At 42.2% G+C, this 21,923-nt stretch overlaps 1 protein-coding gene across 1 annotated transcript; it reads right to left on the bottom strand.

Annotated features, from left to right (window-relative positions):
• Positions 1–484: 484 nt before the first annotated feature.
• VPS36 (vacuolar protein sorting 36 homolog) lies at positions 485–20,619 on the bottom strand. The gene is made up of 14 exons (XM_075592015.1): positions 20,348–20,619; positions 19,299–19,367; positions 17,132–17,202; positions 13,077–13,191; positions 12,523–12,612; positions 10,717–10,803; positions 6,302–6,334; positions 6,130–6,207; positions 5,110–5,244; positions 4,530–4,595; positions 4,020–4,084; positions 3,243–3,327; positions 2,367–2,443; positions 485–1,380 (listed from the first exon to the last, which is right to left on the bottom strand). Exons 1-14 carry the CDS (start codon positions 20,441–20,443, stop codon positions 1,287–1,289), a joined length of 1,161 nt encoding a protein of 386 aa, XP_075448130.1. The 5' UTR covers positions 20,444–20,619; the 3' UTR covers positions 485–1,286.
• Positions 20,620–21,923: the final 1,304 nt, after the last annotated feature.

The following is a 21,923-nucleotide window of genomic DNA, read 5'->3' as shown; positions in this document are numbered from 1 at the left end:
TGGATAAGCCATTCGTTGTAAAATGAAGCGTTGTAAAACGAGGACTGCCTGTATTTTTTTTAAATGTCATCTTGGAATGATTTGTAAGTAAACTGAGACACACAACTCGTGTTATTTCCCCCTATTCTCTGCCTTTTACTTTTCTTATTACTAGCAATAGGGTTAAATACCTTTCCACTAGTCTAGCTGGGCTACAAATCTGACGATCATCACAGTGGTGGAGAAAACAGGAACAATTACACCGCTTCTATTTCTTTTAAAAATAATTGGACACGAAAACAGTGTAAAAGTATCAAAAATCCCCAAGATGTAACCAATTCAATACATTACTGTGCCTACGTGGGACTGTACCCTCGATGACCAGTAGTTAGAACAATTGGTGTAAAACATTTGAAATCCGTAAAATTATTTTTGTTTTCTTCAGTCAGTTTTTTTGTTTTTAATACATGTTGGATTTAATTTAAAGACGAGATTTACATTTGAGTATTCTCCAAATGGTAGTTTTATTGTCGATTAGCATTAAGAAAATACATTTTTACACCCATTATGCATATGAAAGATATTAGCAACATAAAGATTCAGCATGAGCCCTCTTCTGTGCTCACAGGAACACCGTTGTTAGAAAATGATTTCTTGTACTTCTCTTCCCACAGACATCTCATAAAATAATTTAATATATTAACCCACTGGCAATCCAGTTCACCGCGGTAATGCTCATTAAAGGAGCAATCAAAGCAATATCCTACGTGTGTTTGATTAAATACATCAGTTCTGTAGTATTTTAGATAATACTTACGGCATTTTTTTTTATTTTAAAATTCAATTCTTAATACCATTTTTAATGTTTCAATGCACTGAGCATTCTTTGATTTCTAGAGCATCACCCCAGCAATGCAAGATCTTTGTAACATTTTCCTGTTTGTGATAATTTGTTGCCAATATCCCCAGCAGTTTGAGCTGCAAACTGTAACAATAATGTTACCTCAGTAATATACGAATTGTAGCGGAGTGACACTGACCAAAGGAATCATTTGAAACTGAAAGGCAGCCATATAGTCAAACCTGGGAAGCTGGATTATGCAGATCGATCACAGGAGAACGAATCGATCAGCTACTTAGGTCATTCGTTTTCAATAAAAAAGGTAAATCAAAGGCTGCATATATTAAGCAGCTTGGACTGCCTCTTTAAAGTGAAAAAACAAACAAAAAAAAACTGATGGCTGTAAGTTCAATTGAATGCACCATGCACGCGTTTTCAGCCTTTCATTTCCAGCAGTTTAAAGTCTCTAGCTCTGTGTCATGAACAGATTTGGATAAAAGCGCAAGCCTTCTACGGAGTCATCTCTGCAAAGGTGTCCCATGTTTTCTGCAAGTAGCAGCCTGGCAGGGAAACATATGGTAACCATCAGTAATTAGAAACAATAATTTATTTATAACATTTATATAACGCTCTTATCCAGGGCGATGTACATGGTAAATGGTGGGGTTACATATAGATTAGATAGTAATTGTTAAGATGTCATTGTGGTGGGTAGGGGTGGGAACATTATGGTCGGGCTATGGATTAGATCAGGGGTGCGCAAACTTTTCCTGCTGCGCCCCTGTCTGCCTGCTCCGGAGCTCGCACCCCCCCTCCTACCTGGCAGCTGCGTCAAATAACGCTCAGGGGTCACGTGACATCAGGTCATGTGACCCGCAGCGTCATTTCACGCCTGTGATGTCACGTCACAGCAGCGTAATTTGACACCGCGTTGTCATGGAGACGCGTCACAGCGTCTGAATCCCGGTAAGTTTTATTGTTGCCGAGGCCACACATGATCCCCCGGCATTTAATTTAATTGCCTGGGGAAAGAGTGCGGGACCTCTGCAACAACCCCCGCCCTCCCAGACCAATCTCCCGCCCCCCCTGGGGGGGGCGTGCCCCCCAGTTTGCGCACCCTTGGGTTAGATGCATTGACAGCTTGCTTGGTTGGCATGGGTTAGGTCTCCAAATTTAATCTCGTCGGTGGCAATGGTGATGGGTCCAACAGTGGGAACAGTGGAGGCGATTGGAACGATAGGCGACTTTCGAGGGTGTTGGAAAGAGTTTAGGAAGGGGGGGGGTGGGGGATCATGAGTGTTGGGGAGGGTAGGGTGATGGGGAGGGTAGGGTGATGGGGAGGATTGGATAGGAGGTTAATGGGGCATCATAGAATATGATGGAGAGGAGTTTTGAGTTGGCTACTGAAGAGAGATAGGGAGGGGGAGATAGGGAGGGGGAGATAGGGAGGGGGAGATAGGGAGGGGGAGATAGGGAGGGGGAGATAGGGAGGGGGAGATAGGGAGGGATATATATCATAAGAACCAATGTAAACACATGGGAATACCTCTCTTTGGCTAGAAGAACAGACATCCCTACGAGCTTGGCAAACGCTTCAGAAGTCAACGACCCCTTTTCAGAAACCTGTTGAAAACAAAGTGCCGGTTTAACATCTAGTGTTGCACAATAAATTTCTGATATTAGCAACAGCCGTGAGCCTCAGAGTAAGGTTTCATAATAAATAAGCAGATTGGTCAACATATCCAAGCTCCATCCAGGGAGACTTTGTAGTAACTCCTTCGCTCCAAGAGTGAAGGGATTAATATGTGGAAGATTTCCAAACCTTCCATTGACATGCATTTGGATGAGGGAAATATTTTGGAGGGAGGAAGTAGTAAAACGCTAAATATATATATATTTTTTTTAAGATAAAAATCAAGGCACCTCCCTAATAAAACAGGAAAGTTGGTCAATGTGTAAAAAAAATTAAAAAAATCAGGCTCATGATAGTAGCTGCCCGATAACATGTTGATTGCTGGAAACATCTGCTAGATAATTAAAAAAAAAAAATTGAAAAATATATTTTTGTTTTATATAATTAAATATAATTCACAAAAAATACCATCACATCACAAGCCATATTGATCTAGAGAGGCCTCTTGTTCCATGTCCGTCCACACTGATCTTACTGATTGCAAGGAAGCATATATAATATATATAATATATAGCACAAATAGGAATTCGTGCATATGAAATTGCTAAAGCGTTAGGAGAGCCTGAAATGATCTTTTCTACAATGCTTGCCGACTTGCTTACAAAGGATGAAAATGACGCACGCATTATTAATTATATAAGGTTGCACGAACTGGAAAATATATGTGTCCTTTAAATAAAAGTCCCCTCTTTTATAAAAAAAATAAATTTTAAAGTTAAATGTACAAACCGTTTCTAAAGCCGAAGCCACCATTTCCTCTTCGTTATGAGACTGGTGTTCAATCACCATCACTCCACTGTCGAAAATACGAAGCCTAAAAAAGACGCAGCAGCACATCAATAAGCCAAATGTGAAGAGAAGGTTCTTGTTGCACAAAATAGGAGCCTGTGCAGAATTCTATTACAAACGGCGGCAGGAATGCAGCTTTCACGTGGACTCAGTGCAGATAAAGTCATGTATGCAGTAACTGGCATCCAACAATCCCTGCTGAGCTCCCGTGGCAGGTCAACTCAGATATCGCAAATGTATTTTACGTTACAATACTATTTTATTATCATCAGATAACACTGAAAACTGCACAACAACGTAACCACAGTGGAAAAGCAAAATGTATACGTTTTTATAATATGCATATTTTATAAGTGTGCAAAGAAACTAGATCAACAAGGTTTGTGCACTGTGGCTATCCAAAATCCTAAACGTGCTACTTTTGGTAGCAGTTCTTTAGCAGGTTTTTTTTATTTATTTATTTTTTTAAACATACACCTGAAGGAAAGGGTCACTTGTTTATTTGGTGTTGAAAAAGTCACAATCAAAGTCCCCAAATGGGAAACTTAACAGGAAACCAGACAGCGATGAAGTTCTCGTTGGACATTTCATACAGATGCCTGCCAAGTCTGCCCTTGATTGCTTGTGAGCTGGGAAGGGAAGTGATCTCTGAATCATCGGAACTACCTTTTTGGTCTCACAAAAACCCGCGCTTAGAACAATCAAAAGGTCTCTTACCTCAATGGGAGTTTCAGAGACTCCAGCATTTTGCAAGCGTTCACCAAATCTTCCGGTGACAGCAACTGTCAAACAATAAAAGTGCCACATATCACTCCTGTCGCGTTGGGGGTCACACAAAGATCACTGCGCAGTCACAAACGCAAAGCATGGCTGTGTGCAATTCATTTCCAGGCCTACTTGGCCAGAATTGGACAAGTCTCAGCCAGAGCTTGGCCACCAATGGACCCTCAGCCGCTTCGCCAAGATAAGCTCATTCAATGGAAAAAAAAAAAAAAAAAAAGAGTGCATTTTTATCTCCTCTTAAAAATTATATCTACTTTAACGCCTGCAATCCTATGCAGCTCAGGTCTCCTGGCAGGGGTTACATTCAAGGTTCTACATAGGTCAGAATCCTCTATTAAATATGTTAACCACCTGAACGGGAGTCTGACACCTTAATGACAGAGGAACTTGCAATACTACAAAGTTCCTGCTCTTTCTCAGCTTATAATACAGCCTGGTACTTACTTCCATCCCTCTCGCACGATTTACTAGACAGTATACTTCTGAGAGAGACATTATGCCCCCTCGTTCCTGTCAAAATAAAATAAGGGTTAGAACGGACATGCCCTGCCCTACCGTCCCTTAATACTACATAGTGACACCATGGTACGGATTTCACAGCACCATTTTCTGGACCAGTGCCCATGTGCATTAACCAAAAGAAGAAAGTCAGATAATACAAAGTTAACATAACATCTCACAGTTTTACAACTTTACGTGATTTAGTGTAAGGTATAAAGTTTGACGGAAAATCAGTCTGCTAATTGTGGTCTGATCTCCGCTTGCAGGCAAAGGCTTTGGAATCTACATAACAAGGAAGTTATATTCTGAACAGATATTCATTTTCCAAAATCAACGATGATCGTAGCCTCCCGCCTAAGAGATCCACCAACCCTCAAGGTCTAATTCAATTGCGAGCAAACAGCGGGGTTGCCGAATATCACAATACCTATTTTTGAGTCATATCAGGCACAAAAAAAAAAAAAAAAAAACACAACCTGTTTTTGCATTACTGAATGTCCATTGAAAATAACATTGGTATTACCTCTAAAGGCGTCTGTAATATTGTCCCCAGCTGCTTTGCTAGTTGCATGTGGTAATGCGTGCCCGATCCATGCGTTTCCCGGGTCACTGGGTTGGCTATGCCCATGCTCAACAGGTAGGATTTAAACCTGATGGTCTTAAAAATATCATTAGTCAGATCATAAAACATAACATTTTCCTGGATTGTTTTTTCACTGTCAATGAATTTGTTCCTTTGAGAAGGACCACGTTATCCTGTATCTGCTCTGTACAGTTCAGTGTATTTGACCGTTTAATCTTCTTAAAAACAGCAATTTACACCCAATTTTGTTTTTCAGGATGGGGGGGTCGTCCCTCGGAGTTTAACTACACTATTTTCAGGTTCCTCAAGTGGAAACAAAATGGCTGCCAAATCTCAGGCCTATAGGAAGCCACATCATGGGTTGATGTTTCCAAGGGTGCGGCCATTACAATCCCCATTAAAAACCAGGAAGTAACAATAGTAACGTCACTGGTAAACATGGAGGGGGGCCCTGGTGCTAAAAACGGTTAATCTCTGGATTAGTTCCCACCCATCCCTCTCTCCAAACTCCAGTTCCCTGGTTCCAATCCTTTAAACAAAAAAACAAAAAAACAAAAAGGGGGTCAGGGTGTTTAGTTAGGGGTGATTGTTGCTTTAATGTTATGGCGAGTTAAAAAAAAAATGTTTAAAAAGGCGACAGACAATCCTCCACTAATAAAAAACAAAAAGCGAAAAACACGTATAGAATCTCGACAACTGCAATATAAAACTTTATATTTGAGAGGCTAGAATAGGATATATGTGAAGTGCAGATGCACTGTTGACTAGACTACTGAGTAAAGTTGCCACCAACAAGCCTGATCTACCTAAATCAAGTACCGAAATTGTGTTATCACTTTTGTACACTTTTCTGGATTTGGTCCGCAAAAAAAATATTGTTGTGATATCCTGCCAGGATAGCTCCGCCAATCACTCAAAACAGATATATATTCTTCAAAGCACAGATGGTCATCTATTTACCTCATCTTCTGTGATGTCCCCCTGTTTGTCTCTAATTTTGTAAGCTATGGATTTCGACAGCTCCACCATTTCCTTTGCCTGCAAAAATATGATGGGAACCAGATCTCAGTATTATTGTTGACACAGTAAATAGTAGGTTAGGAGTTTAGTTCAGATTAACGTGTCATCTAACCTTGTCCATCAGCTTGCTAAGGTCTTCAAAAGCCTGGAAAATAAACAACATTTGTATTAAAAGTGTAATTTGTTTTTAATAGATTATATAGAAAACATTTCTACAAGCAGATGTTGCAGGCACCTCTGGCATCATTGAGCTAAGATAGATAAAACACGTTTGCATACCTATCAGTCAGCAGTATAAAGTCATATACTGTACATGACAAACTTCCCATTGTCTAAAGCTTTGTGTTGGAAAATCAAGACCGGAAATATTTTTCAAGCCAAATATTATAGCTACATCTAATGCCATCCTGAAATGATTTTTAATATCCCAAACCCATTCGCTGTGAGAGGGTCCAGCAACACATTGTAAAGCCAACAGATAATCCCCTGGAACAAAGAACTCTCCTGGTGATTAATTAGCAAAATATGATAGACCTGTCAAGTGGGGGTATGGAAGTGTATACACATAGATGGAAACCTTGGGGGTATGGCAGTTTATACACACAGGAAACAGATACAAACGCCACCGGTTTGTATCTGTTAGGCCGTGCCTCTAGTGCTGTCGATGGCGACGGCGACACGGCGGGTGACGTCACCCGTCGCAAGTTATGTTTCGCCGGGCGGCGGGGTTGAGGGATTCCGGCAATTTGATTTCTTCAAGGGCCGTCATGTGACGCGACAGACCTTGAAAAATCAAATTTTGCAGGCTCCAGTTTCCGCGACGGCGCTCCGTCGCTCGCGGCAATGTATTTGTTTTTGGGCAACGTCGCGTCGCCAGGACTATAAGCGCGGCCATATGTGTAAGTTTTCCTGATCTTGTTCTGCCATTTCGTTATCAGGCAGCCCTGCTTATATGTATAAGTATTCTTTATACTCTTTATTATATCTAATCACTAGAGGTTATATCACTTATTGTTTTAAAGCAGAAGCACTTCCAGCACTTTCCTTTTTGTTGTACACACACACACACACACACACACACGTGTCACTAGGGCATTAGAAAACTCAGTAATTACTTAGGATCCCAAACATACTCACACAGTCCCTAGTTCAACGCTCTTCAATTTGGTGCCCATGAGCCAAATCCACCACCAAAGGCCCTTGGTCTATCTGCTCCTGCTAATTTCATTAAAGTTGCACAGACAGCAGGTTTTCAAGCTGCAACACTCGTTACAGCTAAGGCGATGTAAATGTATATGGTATACATGTTATAAATGAGTGCAATATGTGGAAGAATTTGGTGAAGCCTTATTATATGCAACTCAAATGTCAAACGCAGGGCCCTTTTATGTGTGAATGGTTTCTCATCTGGCCACTTTGGAAACGTATTAAAAGAGCACTGCCCTATGTATACCAAGACACTGAAATCATTGTCCCATTAAAAAGATCATTTGGTTTGGCCCAGAACCTTCAATTGCCCCTCATCTGGGTCCTGAACCCTGACAGTTTTGCAGTACCATATATTGAAGGGACTGTCCTTATGAGAGACGGTACTCGTAACACTGTAGTCTCAAACAAGCCAAAGATATTAACATTACAGCTTCTCGTGTGAATTAACCCGATATGTAGAAAAAAAATATGAAGTGCCACTCGACCAAAACAAATCCATGATATTCACAGAGGGGAAACTCCCATCTAAAAGGTCTGTCCCGCCTGGTCTTCATACTGCTTTATAATCATGTTAGAAGCAGGCGCTCTAGCCTGTAAACTAAAAAAATAAGGTGTCATCTGTTACCGGGCTCATAATCCAGACACAGAGTAACCTACACAGAACAGTATATCATTTCATTTTTTTATACTGGAACAACAGAGTGATTTGGCCAAGGTCTCAGATTGCTAGCATTTGGATCTCAAACTAAAAACTCATACCAAAGACAGTGACACAGTCAGTCAGAGGTGTGAAGCTGTAAGTCACTTTATGGTCCACTCACTTGAACTGATGGGAAAATACGTCATCTAACCTTGTCCATCAGCTTGATAAGCCGGTGACTTTATAGCAGGTCCACGCTCCCTATGCACGCCTATTTGCTAGCAAGCTGGTAACTGATCTGAAACTTTTCAAACCTAATTAAGAACATGTCCCAACTCAGCACCAGCTGAATCCCAGCGACCCGAGCACAAAAGGGGAACAAGCACACGCCTAACAGGAATTTCCTGAGATAAACACAATGCTGCAGCAATACATCCTTATCAGCAACACGCAGCAGATGCAGGAAACTGCAAGCGCCCAATTTAAATCTGGTCATTAACTACAATTCAACCAATTAAGTGGTTCGCCTCTATAACATGTGTGCTGTACCACATATTAACTCGGCTTTATAGTGAGTCTAGCCAGACTTTTCTCTGTTTATCCACAAATGAATACCTAAATCTCTTCAATTGTTTTCTACTCATAATACTATTATTTCCATTAATAGTATAAATAATAAACATCCCCCCCACTAAGAACAAAACCAGAATTCTCATACAGTTCCTCTTGCTTCTCCTTGAATGCATTGAGGTGTCTAATGTACACACGCATGGCCCAAACCAACGTGTAGCAGATCACCTACTCAATTAAGAGGAAATATTACAATTGCGCAGGCCATATGCAGCATACAAGTAATAAGGCGGGGTTAATGATGATGAAATGTTGGTTTTTAGATATTTGGGATGTGCTTTGAGTTTTTTTTTTTTGGGGGGGGGGGGGAGTCACACCAACAGGACTCCAGTAAATTATTAAAACATGCATAAATCTAATACAATCAATGCACACAACATGAAAAGGAGCCCATGCCCTGGGAGAGCGCACACTGTAAGAGGTATGTTGGGAGACTTCGAGAAATTAGGAGATTGAACAATGAGGAGCGGTGTTTGGTCACAAGGTTCGGTAACTGCCACTCTGGGCATCGGGAGGAGTTCTTAGGAGTCCAAGATTTTGAAATACTTAATTTTAAACATATGTGATTTGATGGTGGGGACAAAAGGCATTTGGTAAATACCAGGGCTCTTCAACTTGCGGCCCGAGGTCCAAATCCGGCACCTGAAGGTCTTGGTAGTGGCCCTCGGGTGTCTGCTTTCTGCTAAATTCATTGCACTTGCTCATTCAGCCAAGTGTGTTTTTTCACAATACAAGTCACTATAAAGCCGAGTTAATAATATGTGGTACAGCCCACATTATAGGAGGTTAACAAAATGTTAAACCTTTCTTAAAACGCACCTCTTTAACGAAGTATAAGAGTAGCTCCGCTGGCTGACACTATACATCGCATATCCACTGACCGTAGCCCCTTGCAGACGCACTTACCAGAACACCCTCCTTCTGCCTCTGTAACTTCTCCCCGCTTACCACTTAGATTGTAAACTCTCGGGGCAGGGGCTCCTTTTCCTATTGTTTTATGTCTGAAGGGCTTATTCCCATTACGTGTTATATTATGTCACGTGTTATATTATGTCACGTGTATCACTGCTGTGAAGCGCTATGTACCTGGATAGCGCTACATAAAGATAAAATGACATTGTGGTATATTTCTGGCCCTTCTACTTGCAAATTGTTTCTAACCCAGCCCTTTGGAAATGTAACTGGAAAGTACCGGCACATACAGTGAGGGGACATGATGTCCACAGGGGAGGTGAGGTTTTAGCTACGAGACAGCAGTAAAGAGAAGATGAAAGCCGCAGGGCACAGGAAGGTATATGGGGTAGAGCGCACTTATTTTATGCTCCAACATAAAAGAGAAAAAAAAACCTTGGGTATACTGTACTGAACTGCAGTACATCCAGATACAGGGAGAGACAATAAGAAAACCAAACATTGGAAATTAGGTAGGAAACCATTTTCTCATCACTACAACTTTGCAATATTTTTACACATCCCAAAAATAAAAGTTTTTAGTACAGGATTGAAATAGGGGGTCCCCTGAGATTAACACTGCTAATTTCAGCTCCTGCAACCCCCTGGTTCCCGAGATACCAGCACCGCTAAGGAGGCACGTATCTCTGCAGCCAGGAAACTCGTGTGCCTAACGAAATGGCGGCGTTTAAATGTCCTGTGTGATGTCATCCCTTGTGGCTTCCTATTGGCCCACGTGACCTGGACATTTAAACTCCACAGAGATCCCGGTACTGCTACGGAGGTATGTGTCTCTAGAAGCAGGGGGTCCCTGGAGCAGAAATGAGAACAGTTCAGCTGCAGAGAGACGACCCCCCCACTTCAAACCTGTAATTAAAAAATTAAATGTACAACAAAAAAAGCCCAGTTCTACATTTTGCTGCCTTAAGAGCAGTCCTATCGCAATATCACAAGTGTATCATTACTGCCCAGTATTATTTGTTTCTATCTTTGCCACTTTGTGTTAAGCCAATTGTATACTGAAATAATCCAAGCCAGGAACACAATAACTACCCCATAGAGGTTTGACCCGGACACCGAATTCCTTCTGCCCTTACCTCGGAAATGTTTTTGTCAGTCTCTTTTCTTTTTTCTTCCAGTTTCCTCTCAATGCCAACAATTCCCACAGCTTTTATTCTTCCAGCCTGCAGGGAAAAGGCAACAGGAAGGGCACAAAGCGTTTCCCACAGAACTGGCTTTCATTAAAGACATCACAAAGCCTTGTAGGCTGTGAAAGTGCAGTAATCAGTGTGCAATTTACATTGCGACAGTAGAGAAGTAGGGTATTTTGTTTAAAATGTTGGTAATGTTATTAGCAGCAATCTGTGCTTCACGTTTAGTTTTAACTCCACCTGCAGCGAATAATGTATTCCAAGCTCCGGGGATCCAGTGTTCCTGAAATATCAGGGTTTAGATTTCACTGGCAAGAATACCCGTCCAATGGACACAATATTGACACCAGTCAGCCTCGCCCTGGCAGCCAATACATAGCCGCAGAGTAATTGGGAGATAACATTGCGGCTTTCTATTGGCAACCTTCCAGGAAGCCATATTTGAATTTGTTTTCCTATATTAGCACAAACAGTGGACATTTTGTGAACTGAGACTACTGAACGGTCAGCTCCAGAAGAGGGAAAAAAAGAACATCCACAGCAGAGGTGGGCAACCGATTGAGCCACCTGTGCTGAAGCAGGGATATCCTGAAAACCTGACCTGTTGGTGGCCCTTGGGGACTGGAGTAGCCCACCCATGATTTAGTGTGTTAGAGGTGGATTGCTGCTCTGAGATATTCAACTTATGTTTAAATGAGCAGTTCCCCTTCTGGGCCCTTTTATTTTTTAACCGGATGGGAGCCAGGGTGTCCCTGCGTCTGCACCACGTTCATTTCAGCAGCAGGGCCCCTGGGTTCCCGAGATAGTTAGCGGGAAAGGTGCCGCCGGTACTTCCTAGTTATTTAAATCCCCAGCTGCACGCGGGGCAAAAAGGAAGCGGCGACGGGTGACATTGTGGAATCCTATTGGCCCGCACGACACGCGAGACACGCGAGACTGAAACCTTCACTTTGCTGCACCTGGTGGAGACGGTATCGCCGCTGCAGTCAGTGATATCTTGTGAACCACAGGGACCCCCCCTCGCTTCCCATACACATACAAAATAATAAAACAAAAAGGGGGCAAAAAAAGAGAGTAGGGGGAACTGCACCTTTAGAAAGGTAAACAACTTTGCACTACAAATCCACAATGCAATACAAAACTCAGGACAGATAGCATAAAACATTTGAAACCTTCCATGTTATATTACCAGCTCCTGGACAGATGTTCAAACAAACATTGAATTATGCATACATATCCAGTGCCAACAAAATGTAACCTAGGGCAAGTTACGCTATATCCTTGTAGCTTAAACATCAATTAACTGTGTGTAAGCTTGTCATGGCAGAGCTTATTGAACTATTACCAGCACTGCATGTCAGTGCTATAGAACGATACGATGTGTTGAGACAGTTTTTTTTTGCAGATATTTTGAATTCTAAGCATTAAAAACAATTACTACTACATCCCAACTGGAGCCTGCGATGAGGATCTGAATTAAGAGATGGACATGTTACAATCACATTTACATTACACTCTCTGCAGTTCTGAGTTGACGTGCGGGTTGTGGCCAAGTGTAGAGTTGTAGTAAAAGGTGATACTAAGCCCTTGACACGAGCAAAAATGGCATGATGGATGACTTCAGGGAACTTCATAAGAGTAACTCATCTTATAACCTCCCTGAATGTTATAAGGACATTGTAAAGTTTATATTGGGGGGAAAAAGGAAAGTATGTATTTCTGCTTTTAAACAGCCACACTGGTTGTCATTACCTGTGGACCTTTACTTAGTTGAATGGCCGGCGACACAGATGACCGCTCCCATCTCCTCTGTGTCAGCTCCTCTGATAAACGCCTGTGGAACTGCACACAAACACAGTACATCAATGAGATCTTGTTTATAACAACCAGGAAAACCATGCTCATCTTTGTCACTTTCTACAAGGCATACATGTACTGTATTAAGTTTATAACCTACAATCACAGCCCCTCAGTTATAATCCAAGTGATCCTGATGAATCCTCACTTCCGACGGCAGCAAACGGTCCCTACGAAGTGCTGCTGAAAGCTACAGTTTACCACATCACATGGTGATGGATAAGCATTTATATATTGTGTCTGCAATTTATTCTACATGGCAAAACTAATAACTGTTTGAGCCTGGTTTGGGTATTCAGCACTTGACAACGCACTAATCATTATAAGTCTTTGTGTTACTGTAACATGTGGTGAGACAGCGGCAGTAAAATTAACACAGTATTCGATAGAAACACGTTAACTGGCAAATTCCCTTTCTGCCGAAGAAACAGACACGCAAATCTCTTTACCTCAATCTGGCCATGCTCCCTGAAGGATAGCTTGACGTACGAGAAGCGGCTGGTTTGGTACGGGCCGGGTTCTTTGCCGGGCGTGGCAGGATGGAGGTGCACCACTATTTTGGCACTACAGAAAAAAGAAAAAAAAAGTCACATCAGAGAAAAAACCCTACATATTGCTGAATATTTCCTCAGAAGTTATGTATTCGTATTTTTATGTATACATCAGCACTTTGATGTGATTTTTTTTCCCCTATTGTGTTTGTGCACTACATTTTATTGAAGCATATATTTGCTCTTGAAATTCACTTTTCCCACCTGCATTAATATTAGCAGAGTAACAATGTATAATAAATGCAAAGAAATTAACATCAAAACACAAGAAAAAATCCCCTGCTGTCCATTCAACCCCGCCTCCCCCTTCAAGATATAACCAAAAATCCCTTTGCACGCAGGAACATTTGGCTACTTCTTTGCTGAGACAATTGCTCACCTTTATTCATTACCACTAGCATGGCCTTTAACAAACGTGGATTCCTCCCTCACAGTTTTATCCGTGCAATGTTACATACAATGTTGCTTATCAACCAGCTCAGTCGCTGCTAGATGCACCTCACGCTCTGCCAGATCAGTGTATGCTTCTCTTTTTGGCCTGTATTCAATGTGCTATGAAGCGTGGATTTCAACTCAATATATGACAAAGTGTCCTCACTAGGTCAAGGCTCCATACGCCCCCATATATTTTGCCTGTACATGACTTTGTATTGCAGCGCTCTCTGCATGGCGGCCCCTCCCCACGTGTGGTCACTTTCTCCAAGTCATGCCTGCTACTTATTCTTACCCCAGTCTTCTATTCTAATCACTTGCATTGTGATTGGCCTGCGTGGTGATTATGTCACGTGCCTGGACTGCGCTTACACACACATCACTACCACTTTGTGCTGAGCACACTCACTAAATGCAGACTTCCATGTCTGAATAGCAAACCAATCCCCTAGGGAAAGGAGTACGCTGTAATACGGACACGGCAGAGTGTGACTACCCATTTCCTACAATATAGGACCTATTTTATATAGAGGACAGAGGCCCAAAACATTATTGAAGTCTTTGATAGTTTCACCACTATTGCCTTCTAACTCCAAATACCAATAGATAGATCATTGCAGAGGCGAGTACTCTCCTGTTGGTTACTAGTGTGGCTTTGTATCGAAGACAAAAATTATACACCTGACAAGTGTGTGTTGAAGTCATTTTTATGCACTGCAGAAGGAGGTGGTAGAGTACGTATGCAAGTAACATTAGGAAAAGGAGTCCCTGCCCCGAAGAGCTTACAATCTAAGTGGTAAGCACGTACAGAGACAGTAGGAGGGTGTTCTGGTAAGTGCGTCTGCAAGGGGCCAAGGTCAGTGCATCTGAGATGTATAGTGTCAGCCAGCAGAGCTAGCCGTATGCATAGTTAAAGAGGTGCGTTTTTAGATGGGTCTTTAAAGGTGGAGACAGGGTGCCAGTCAGATATTGAGGGGAAGGGCATTACGGCAGTCAGTGAGAGAGGTTTTAGGTGAAAAAGGGTTTTACATACAGCGTATAATACATTGATACGTGTACCAGTTAAAGTCAAATAATATTTATGTTCACAAATGCATGTAAAAATACATATATACTTTAGACTCACAAAAATACGTATAATTACAGAATGAAGCTGTGAAACATCCCCTGTATTGTATCACAGGTGACTGGTTATTAGAAACTTGGGGTAGTCTTGGTTGTGGTGGCCACTACTCTCCTGGAAATAATACAAGGTATTTATAAATAACTCCACCCCCCACAAGCTCAATGTTTAGCACCATGTATGCAAAACTTTACCTAAAAGTAGTGCCAATAAAGAGCATGTTTACTTGGGAACCCCTTTTGAAAAACACTGCCCTAGGAATCCTTGGGTTCCCTTCAATTTTCAGGTCAATTGAAAATTGTACCAAATACAGAAGAATGTACAATGTATCTGATCTCAGACGGGCTATTAGAGAGGGTTGGGGTTCCTTACAATGTATCTGATCTCAGACGGGCTATTAGAGAGGGTTGGGGTTCCTTACAATGTATCCGATCTCAGACGCGCTATTAGAGAGGGTTGGGGTTCCTTACAATGTATCCGATCTCAGACGCGCTATTAGAGAGGGTTGGGGTTCCTTACAATGCATCTGATCTCAGACGCGCTATTAGAGAGGGTTGGGATTCCTTACAATGCATCTGATCTCAGATGCGCTATTAGAGAGGGTTGGGGTTCCTTACACTGCATCTGATCTCAGACACGCTACTAGAGAGTTTGGGTTCCTTACAATGCATCTGATCTCAGACGTGCTATTAGAGAGGGTTGGGGATCCTTACAATGTATCTGATCTCAGACGGGCTATTAGAGAGGGTTGGGGTTCCTTACAATGCATCAGATCTCAGATGCGCTATTAGAGAGAGTTGGGGTTCCGTACAATGCATCTGATCTCAGGCGCGCTATAAGAGAGGGTTGGAGCTCCACAAGATTTCAAAATATAATTATAAGGTTTCTTAACCAAAAATTGGGTGAAAAGCACTGACAGAGCAATACCTGCCCACTCTGTCCTCTAACCCACAGTAATGACCATTAGAAACATAATTGTCCACACTGGAGAAGTTTCTATCGGTACAAATACAGTCTCAAAAAGAAGCAGCAGCATTCAGTTGATGATGGTACTCCATATCAATTTACAATGCAGCATGTCCCTTTTCAGTGAGAGTGCATAACATCCACCGTCATTTAACCCACTTGGTGTCAGTGGAGTCTGCAATATACTGTAAACAATGTATTAAAAGCCAATCTGAGTTCACTCACAGTAACGTATACAATGAAGTCTTAAACTTCTCTTCCAGTTGTCCTCATACAGTTAATAAGGTTTCAATGACAGGACGGAAATAGGCTGGTTACTATTATTACAAACGTATCTCAAACGTGTGTGCCACCCAGCAGCAGAAGATAAAACTATCCCTTTGAATGACTTCCAAAATCAACACAAAAGTATCATTACTGTACTTCAGCAATTCAGACACACCTAAAACATCAAACATTTCCCCAAATACCCTATTATGCCGCACGTTTCTCAGACCAGGCTTTTAGCGTCTGGTACAATAAAAGGAAAGAAAAATGTAAGAATTGGTGAACTGCAGTGTAACTAAGAAGTCCTGAAATAGCTAAATATTTCTGTAACATTTTGAACATTTATCAAGCAAATATAACATATTTACAGATGGCCATAATTTGCCTAAGGTGTATAAAACTACACTCTAAAAATAGATTTGTAAATGTCATTTAAAAGTCTGGTGATTCAGTGCATTATAACCTCATTGAAATGTTTATCGTTTTCTGCACACATTTCATAGTTGCAGACATTGTAAAACACGACCTATACTTTTGTTACAATAAACAGAACTACGTGAATTGTAATTAAAGATGTTTTGCATATTCTTCAACTACAATTGCTGTAATCATATAAAAGTAGACAGAGTTGCCACTTCTGCCTGGGGTTGCTATACAGGGAAACAATATACTGTAGGCAAAGGTAGAGATAGATGATAAGATAGAGAAAAAAAGCTGGATAACATTAAAATACAATTTAAAATGAGTAGATCTAAACTTGTTTCTAGCATGAGGAAGACGTCTTTCACAGCATATACTAAATAGGAGCCTTAGGCCTCGGGCATGGTCAGCGCTTAGGCGCGCTGCTGCTCGGCACTGAGCCCCTGCAGCCGCAATGAGAGCGGCTTTAGCAGGGACTCGAGCACGCTTCCGCAGGTGTGCGGAAGCGTGTGTCTTATGAGGGCGAACCAGCTCCGTGACGTCACAGGTCCCCCCCCCCCCGACACGCCCCCGGACCAAGGCCAGGGAAAGCACCCGCTTTCCCTCAGCCTCCGCGCGCCTCCACACGGCTGCAGTCCTATGGACGCAGCCTTAGAGGTTAGTGTTGAAAACAGGAGGCAGAACCTGCAAGTGTGTACCTACTTAAAAGCCACATCCCTCCAAAATTCAAGAAGCGTCATTATACCTTTTTCCGATGCCCCCTGCCTGCTCTTCAATGAAAACGATCTGAGAGAGAGGAAACGCAACGCAGGAATCCTGGGGAAAAACAGGAAAAGAAAAAGAACGGTTTAAGTAAAATCAGAGGGAATAAAGCAGGGGTTCCCAACTCCAGTCCTCAAGGGCCACCAACAGGTCAGGCTTTCAGGATATCCCTGCTTCAGCACGGGCGGCTGTCATAATGACAGCCACCTGTGCTGAAGCAGGGATATGCGGAAAACCTGACCTGTTGGTGGCCCTTGGGGACTAGAGTTGGGAACCCCTGTTCTAATCCAAGGTACAGGCAGTCCTCGGTTATCCGACACAATGCGTTACTCAAAATGGCGTTGGATAGCGAAACGTCTTAAAGTGGAACACGTTTTCCCATAGGAACACTGTTTAAATGAAAGGTTCCGTTCCTGAAGGCATTTTTAACACTAAAATACACCAAATATTTTATGCAGGCAATAAGATATGCAGCACACACATGTAATATAAATATATATATATATATATATATATATATATATATATATATATATATATACATATATATACATATATATACATATATATACATATATATATATATATATATACATTATATAGTGTAATATATATATATATATATATATATATATATATATATATTATAAACATAAAATATAATAATATAATATATATTATATAGTATAATAGTATATTATATAATATATATTATATACACAAACAACTTTGCAAAGCGTTGTAAGAGCGTTGGATAAGCCGTTTTGGCGTTGTAAAAATGAACATAGGTTTGCATTGCACAGCGTTGGATAAGCCATTCGTTGTAAAGCGAAGCGTTGTAAAACGAGGACTGCCTGTAATGTGTTTGTTTATTGTGAAAATGTTATATATTTTGCTTTTTGGTGGGGGGCGGGGAGCAGCTGCATTTTTCCTCATCACTTAATTATATATTTATCTTAACAAATGATGGCATTATATCTACTTCACAAAAGGCACAAGAACCAAACAATTCACCTACAGTTTGCAGGATTGTAGTTTATCACCAAAATATAAAAGATGAAAATTAGAAAAACCTCCAAAAGCATTTGTTTACTATGGAAATGTTTAAAGAAAAAGAAAAAAAGAAAAAACCTGTTTAGAAATAATTTTACTTCTGTTTATTTTTTTCCCCACAAAAGGTACTCATCACCTTCACTTGACATATTAAACAGGCCAAAGCCATTCATTCTCTTTTGTCCAAGTAGGGACCGTCTCTCAATGTACCATTGAGGCCTCGTTCAGGGTGCAGGCTTCGGAGGGAGGGCGTGCTGCCGTGCGAGCTGCCGTGGGACACAATGTATTCAAATTGAATACTGGTTGTCAGGGTGGCAGCTGCCCTGTCTCCGAAGCCCGGAGTTGACGCTGGCTACAGTTTCAATAAACAAACCAATTCGTTTTTTGAAGCTGCAGCAGCGTCACTGGGACCTCGGCAGCCAATGAAATCATTCTTGAGAATGATTTCAAGACTGCAGCCTCGATCCCTAACCTCACGTCTGTAGCCCCGCCCCCTTCTCAACTCCTGAAAAAGTCTGCTGGGGATGAACACACATCGCCCAGCAGACTGCCGCCCTCCCGAACGCCTGCCCTCCAACTCCTGTCTCTGGCACCCTGAATGAGGCCTTACATTGTAAGCTCTTCAGCAGGGTCACTCTTTGCTGTCTTTTCATGCTGCTCTTATCCCCATTGTTTGTACTTTACTTTCCCTGAATTGTAATGTTGTAAAACGCTGCAAACACTGTTGCCGCTATATTAATATAATGACACATACTCTCCCTTTTAACAAGCTGGTGCATACAGACAGAAATTAAGTTTAGTACACAATGTACATTTTTTAAATATACATTATAAAAATATATAATTGCGGATATATTGCAAGAAATGACCATTGTTGCACAAACATGATACTGGTACTTAACTGGATTCCAAGAGAGATTATAAGATCAAGTCGATGACCAAAAGTAAGATGGGAGGATGAAATATAATTTGTTGGGAGAAACGTGCAGAAGAGACTTGCAACTGCAGTACCTGGACGATTATTTGGGAGGCCTTCAGCCAGCAGTGGGTTGATAAGGGCTGAAGAGATATATAGGACCCCACATTTAACTACTTACATGATTTTTCTGGTCCCTCCAAATAAGCCGGTGAGTCGTTAGAAGTAAAGTTCCAGTGTCAAATTTGGTCTTGTAAGAAAATATGAAATAATAAAAGAGACAAGGTTATTTTTGGCTTCCAAGCGAGTGACACCTCCTCAGGATGCACGGCACCATGCATTTTACTACCGGTATATGCACAGATCAGATTACCAATACAAATTTTGGGAGATATATATATATATATACACACACACACAAATAGAAGTGGTGTTAAATTCCCTTAATCACCTTATCAGATTGGTAAATATCCATGCAGCTCATTACCTGAAAGCATTATTACACTTAATGCACTAATGCTACAGAGTCATTTATCTCGGCGGTAAAAACGATTGAAATACACGTTCTCCTTAAGGCTTGTGTTATTGTTCATGTTATTACTCACGTTAATGGGAATAATAACGCCTACTACATCTGTATGCAAGTCGTCTCCTGATTGTTATGCTGGTATTACTAGATAACTCATGCTAGCATTACAAGTTGATAACCACCCTTCTGGGTGCCACGCTGGAATCGACAACAAGATAGTAACCTATCACTCATATTAGCTATATTGGTATAAAAATTGGTAAATAAGAGAAAACACAGGCACGCGCACACACAAAATCAATGCAAGTGTAAACTATTACAAATCCATAGCAACCCCTGGTGGTACTTTGGTATAGTACAGTATATTGTACTATTTATATTACAGGGGCTCTCAAACTTTTACATACCACCTTACTGTTACAATCATTACATACACATACACATACATAACACATATACAATCTCTGTGGAAAAAACAATGTATCTAAGAATCAATCTCTAGTAGATTTTAAAAAAAAGACAGGAGAGTTAATTTGTTCAATTTGAAATGTGATAGTCTATATAGGGTGCACAGTGTAAGAACTCCTGCTTCAGTATCCAGCTTACAGTAAGATCATACTGGGTCTGGTATTAGGAAGTGGGCAGACTTGCTGGCCCAGATGATGCTTATCTGCCGTCCTATTGAATGGGGATCTCCTCACCTTTTCTTCCCCATCTGACAGCCGCACCCCGCGCTGCTGGATCACCAGCGTCTCATCAATGTCCAGCAGCCCGGTGCACCAGGAACAGCGGTCCATGCTCACCCGCGGCCCCGGGCTCAGCGCTTCCCGGACAGAGGAGAGGCAGGAAGACAGAACATACAGGAGCCGGGGATAACGCGCAGCGCCACCTCAGGGCAGGAGGACAGAACATACAGGGAGCAGGAGCCAGGGATAAAGCACAGCGAGCACTCAGGGCAGAAGGACAGAACATACAGGGAGCAGCGGAAAAAGCACAGCGACACCTCGGGGCAGGAGGACAGAACATACAGGGAGCTTGACGCCGGAGATACAGCACAGCGACACCTCTGGACAAGAGGCTCATAGCAGGCTTCCTGGTGATGTCTATAGAGGCAATATTTTTAGTAATCTGCTGGGTAAATAAGGTGTATAAAATTGTGATAGGTAAAAAAAAAAAAAAAAAAACATTGTAAAAGTTTTTTTTTAAACTAATTTAGTCCATGAAGGTTAATGATGTGTGTAAGACTGTCAATCATCCTGTTATAGTCTGCAGGGACAGCAAATGTGTGCTAAAAAGGGTAATCCTTTTAAAATCTGCGGGGAAATGCTGTTTGTAAGATACTGAGCCTTTCATTCTTGTGAAATCTATGGGACAAATTATGTTCCTAAGTGATTCCCCCTCCTACCCCCTCCCTCCCCCTCAAATAAAGTACATGGGCTAAAGTTATGTGAGTCTATAGGGAGAATGGGAATATGATCCAAAGGGTAATGATATAAAACAAAATCTAGGTGGCAGCAGTGGCATTGAAAAGACAGCCATGCCTTAAGCTGCGGGACCGCTAGCGCTGAGCGCCCTGGCGCTCAAAGCATGCGTGGCGGGTGTCCTGCGTCTGCTCGCGCGCAGGGGGAGGGGGGGCGGCATTGCCGAATATTGAGCGTGTACGTATACATTTTTGAAGTGAAACTTCTTTAGTGGCACCTATTCTGAACGGAGTGAAACGGGAGAGTTGGAGGCGAAATGTGAAACGGAAGTGACGTCACGGCTACCCTCCCCCGCGTCTAGCTCCTAACAGCCGCCGCTCCCCCCCACACACCCGCTGTGACATGCTGCCCACACACCCGCCCACTGTGACATGTGGCGGCGGCGGCGATAGCCGCCGGCGCCGCTCCTAACGGCCGCCGTTACCCCCACACGTCAGCTGCCATGGGTATAGCAAGATGGCTGCTGCAGAGCTTCCGGTGCTAGAGTGAAAGGTGTAGCAAGAAGGCAGGCGCGGGGATTTTTAATCAGACTCAGTGAGCCGCTGCTCAGCCTCTCTCCTCCCTCCGCTTCCCTGTGTCCCGCTGACTGAGCGACGCCGGGGCCGGAGGAGAGGAGCCCAGGGATCATGGAGGGTAACCGGGAGGAAGCAGAGCGGTGTGTCGCTGACACGCTGAATTGCCGATGGACAGGAAGGGAGGAGGGAAGGGGAGGGGAGTGATGAGATCTGACCTGGCAACGATGTCCACATTAAAGGACACCAAATGAAGAATAGGCTGGGGAGAGGGACATCACATT

Source organism: Ascaphus truei, chromosome 3 (assembly GCF_040206685.1).
Source record: "Ascaphus truei isolate aAscTru1 chromosome 3, aAscTru1.hap1, whole genome shotgun sequence".
Taxonomy (NCBI): domain Eukaryota; kingdom Metazoa; phylum Chordata; class Amphibia; order Anura; family Ascaphidae; genus Ascaphus; species Ascaphus truei.
Note: the sequence above shows the minus strand (reverse complement) of the source record. Positions and strands in the feature narration are given on the sequence as shown.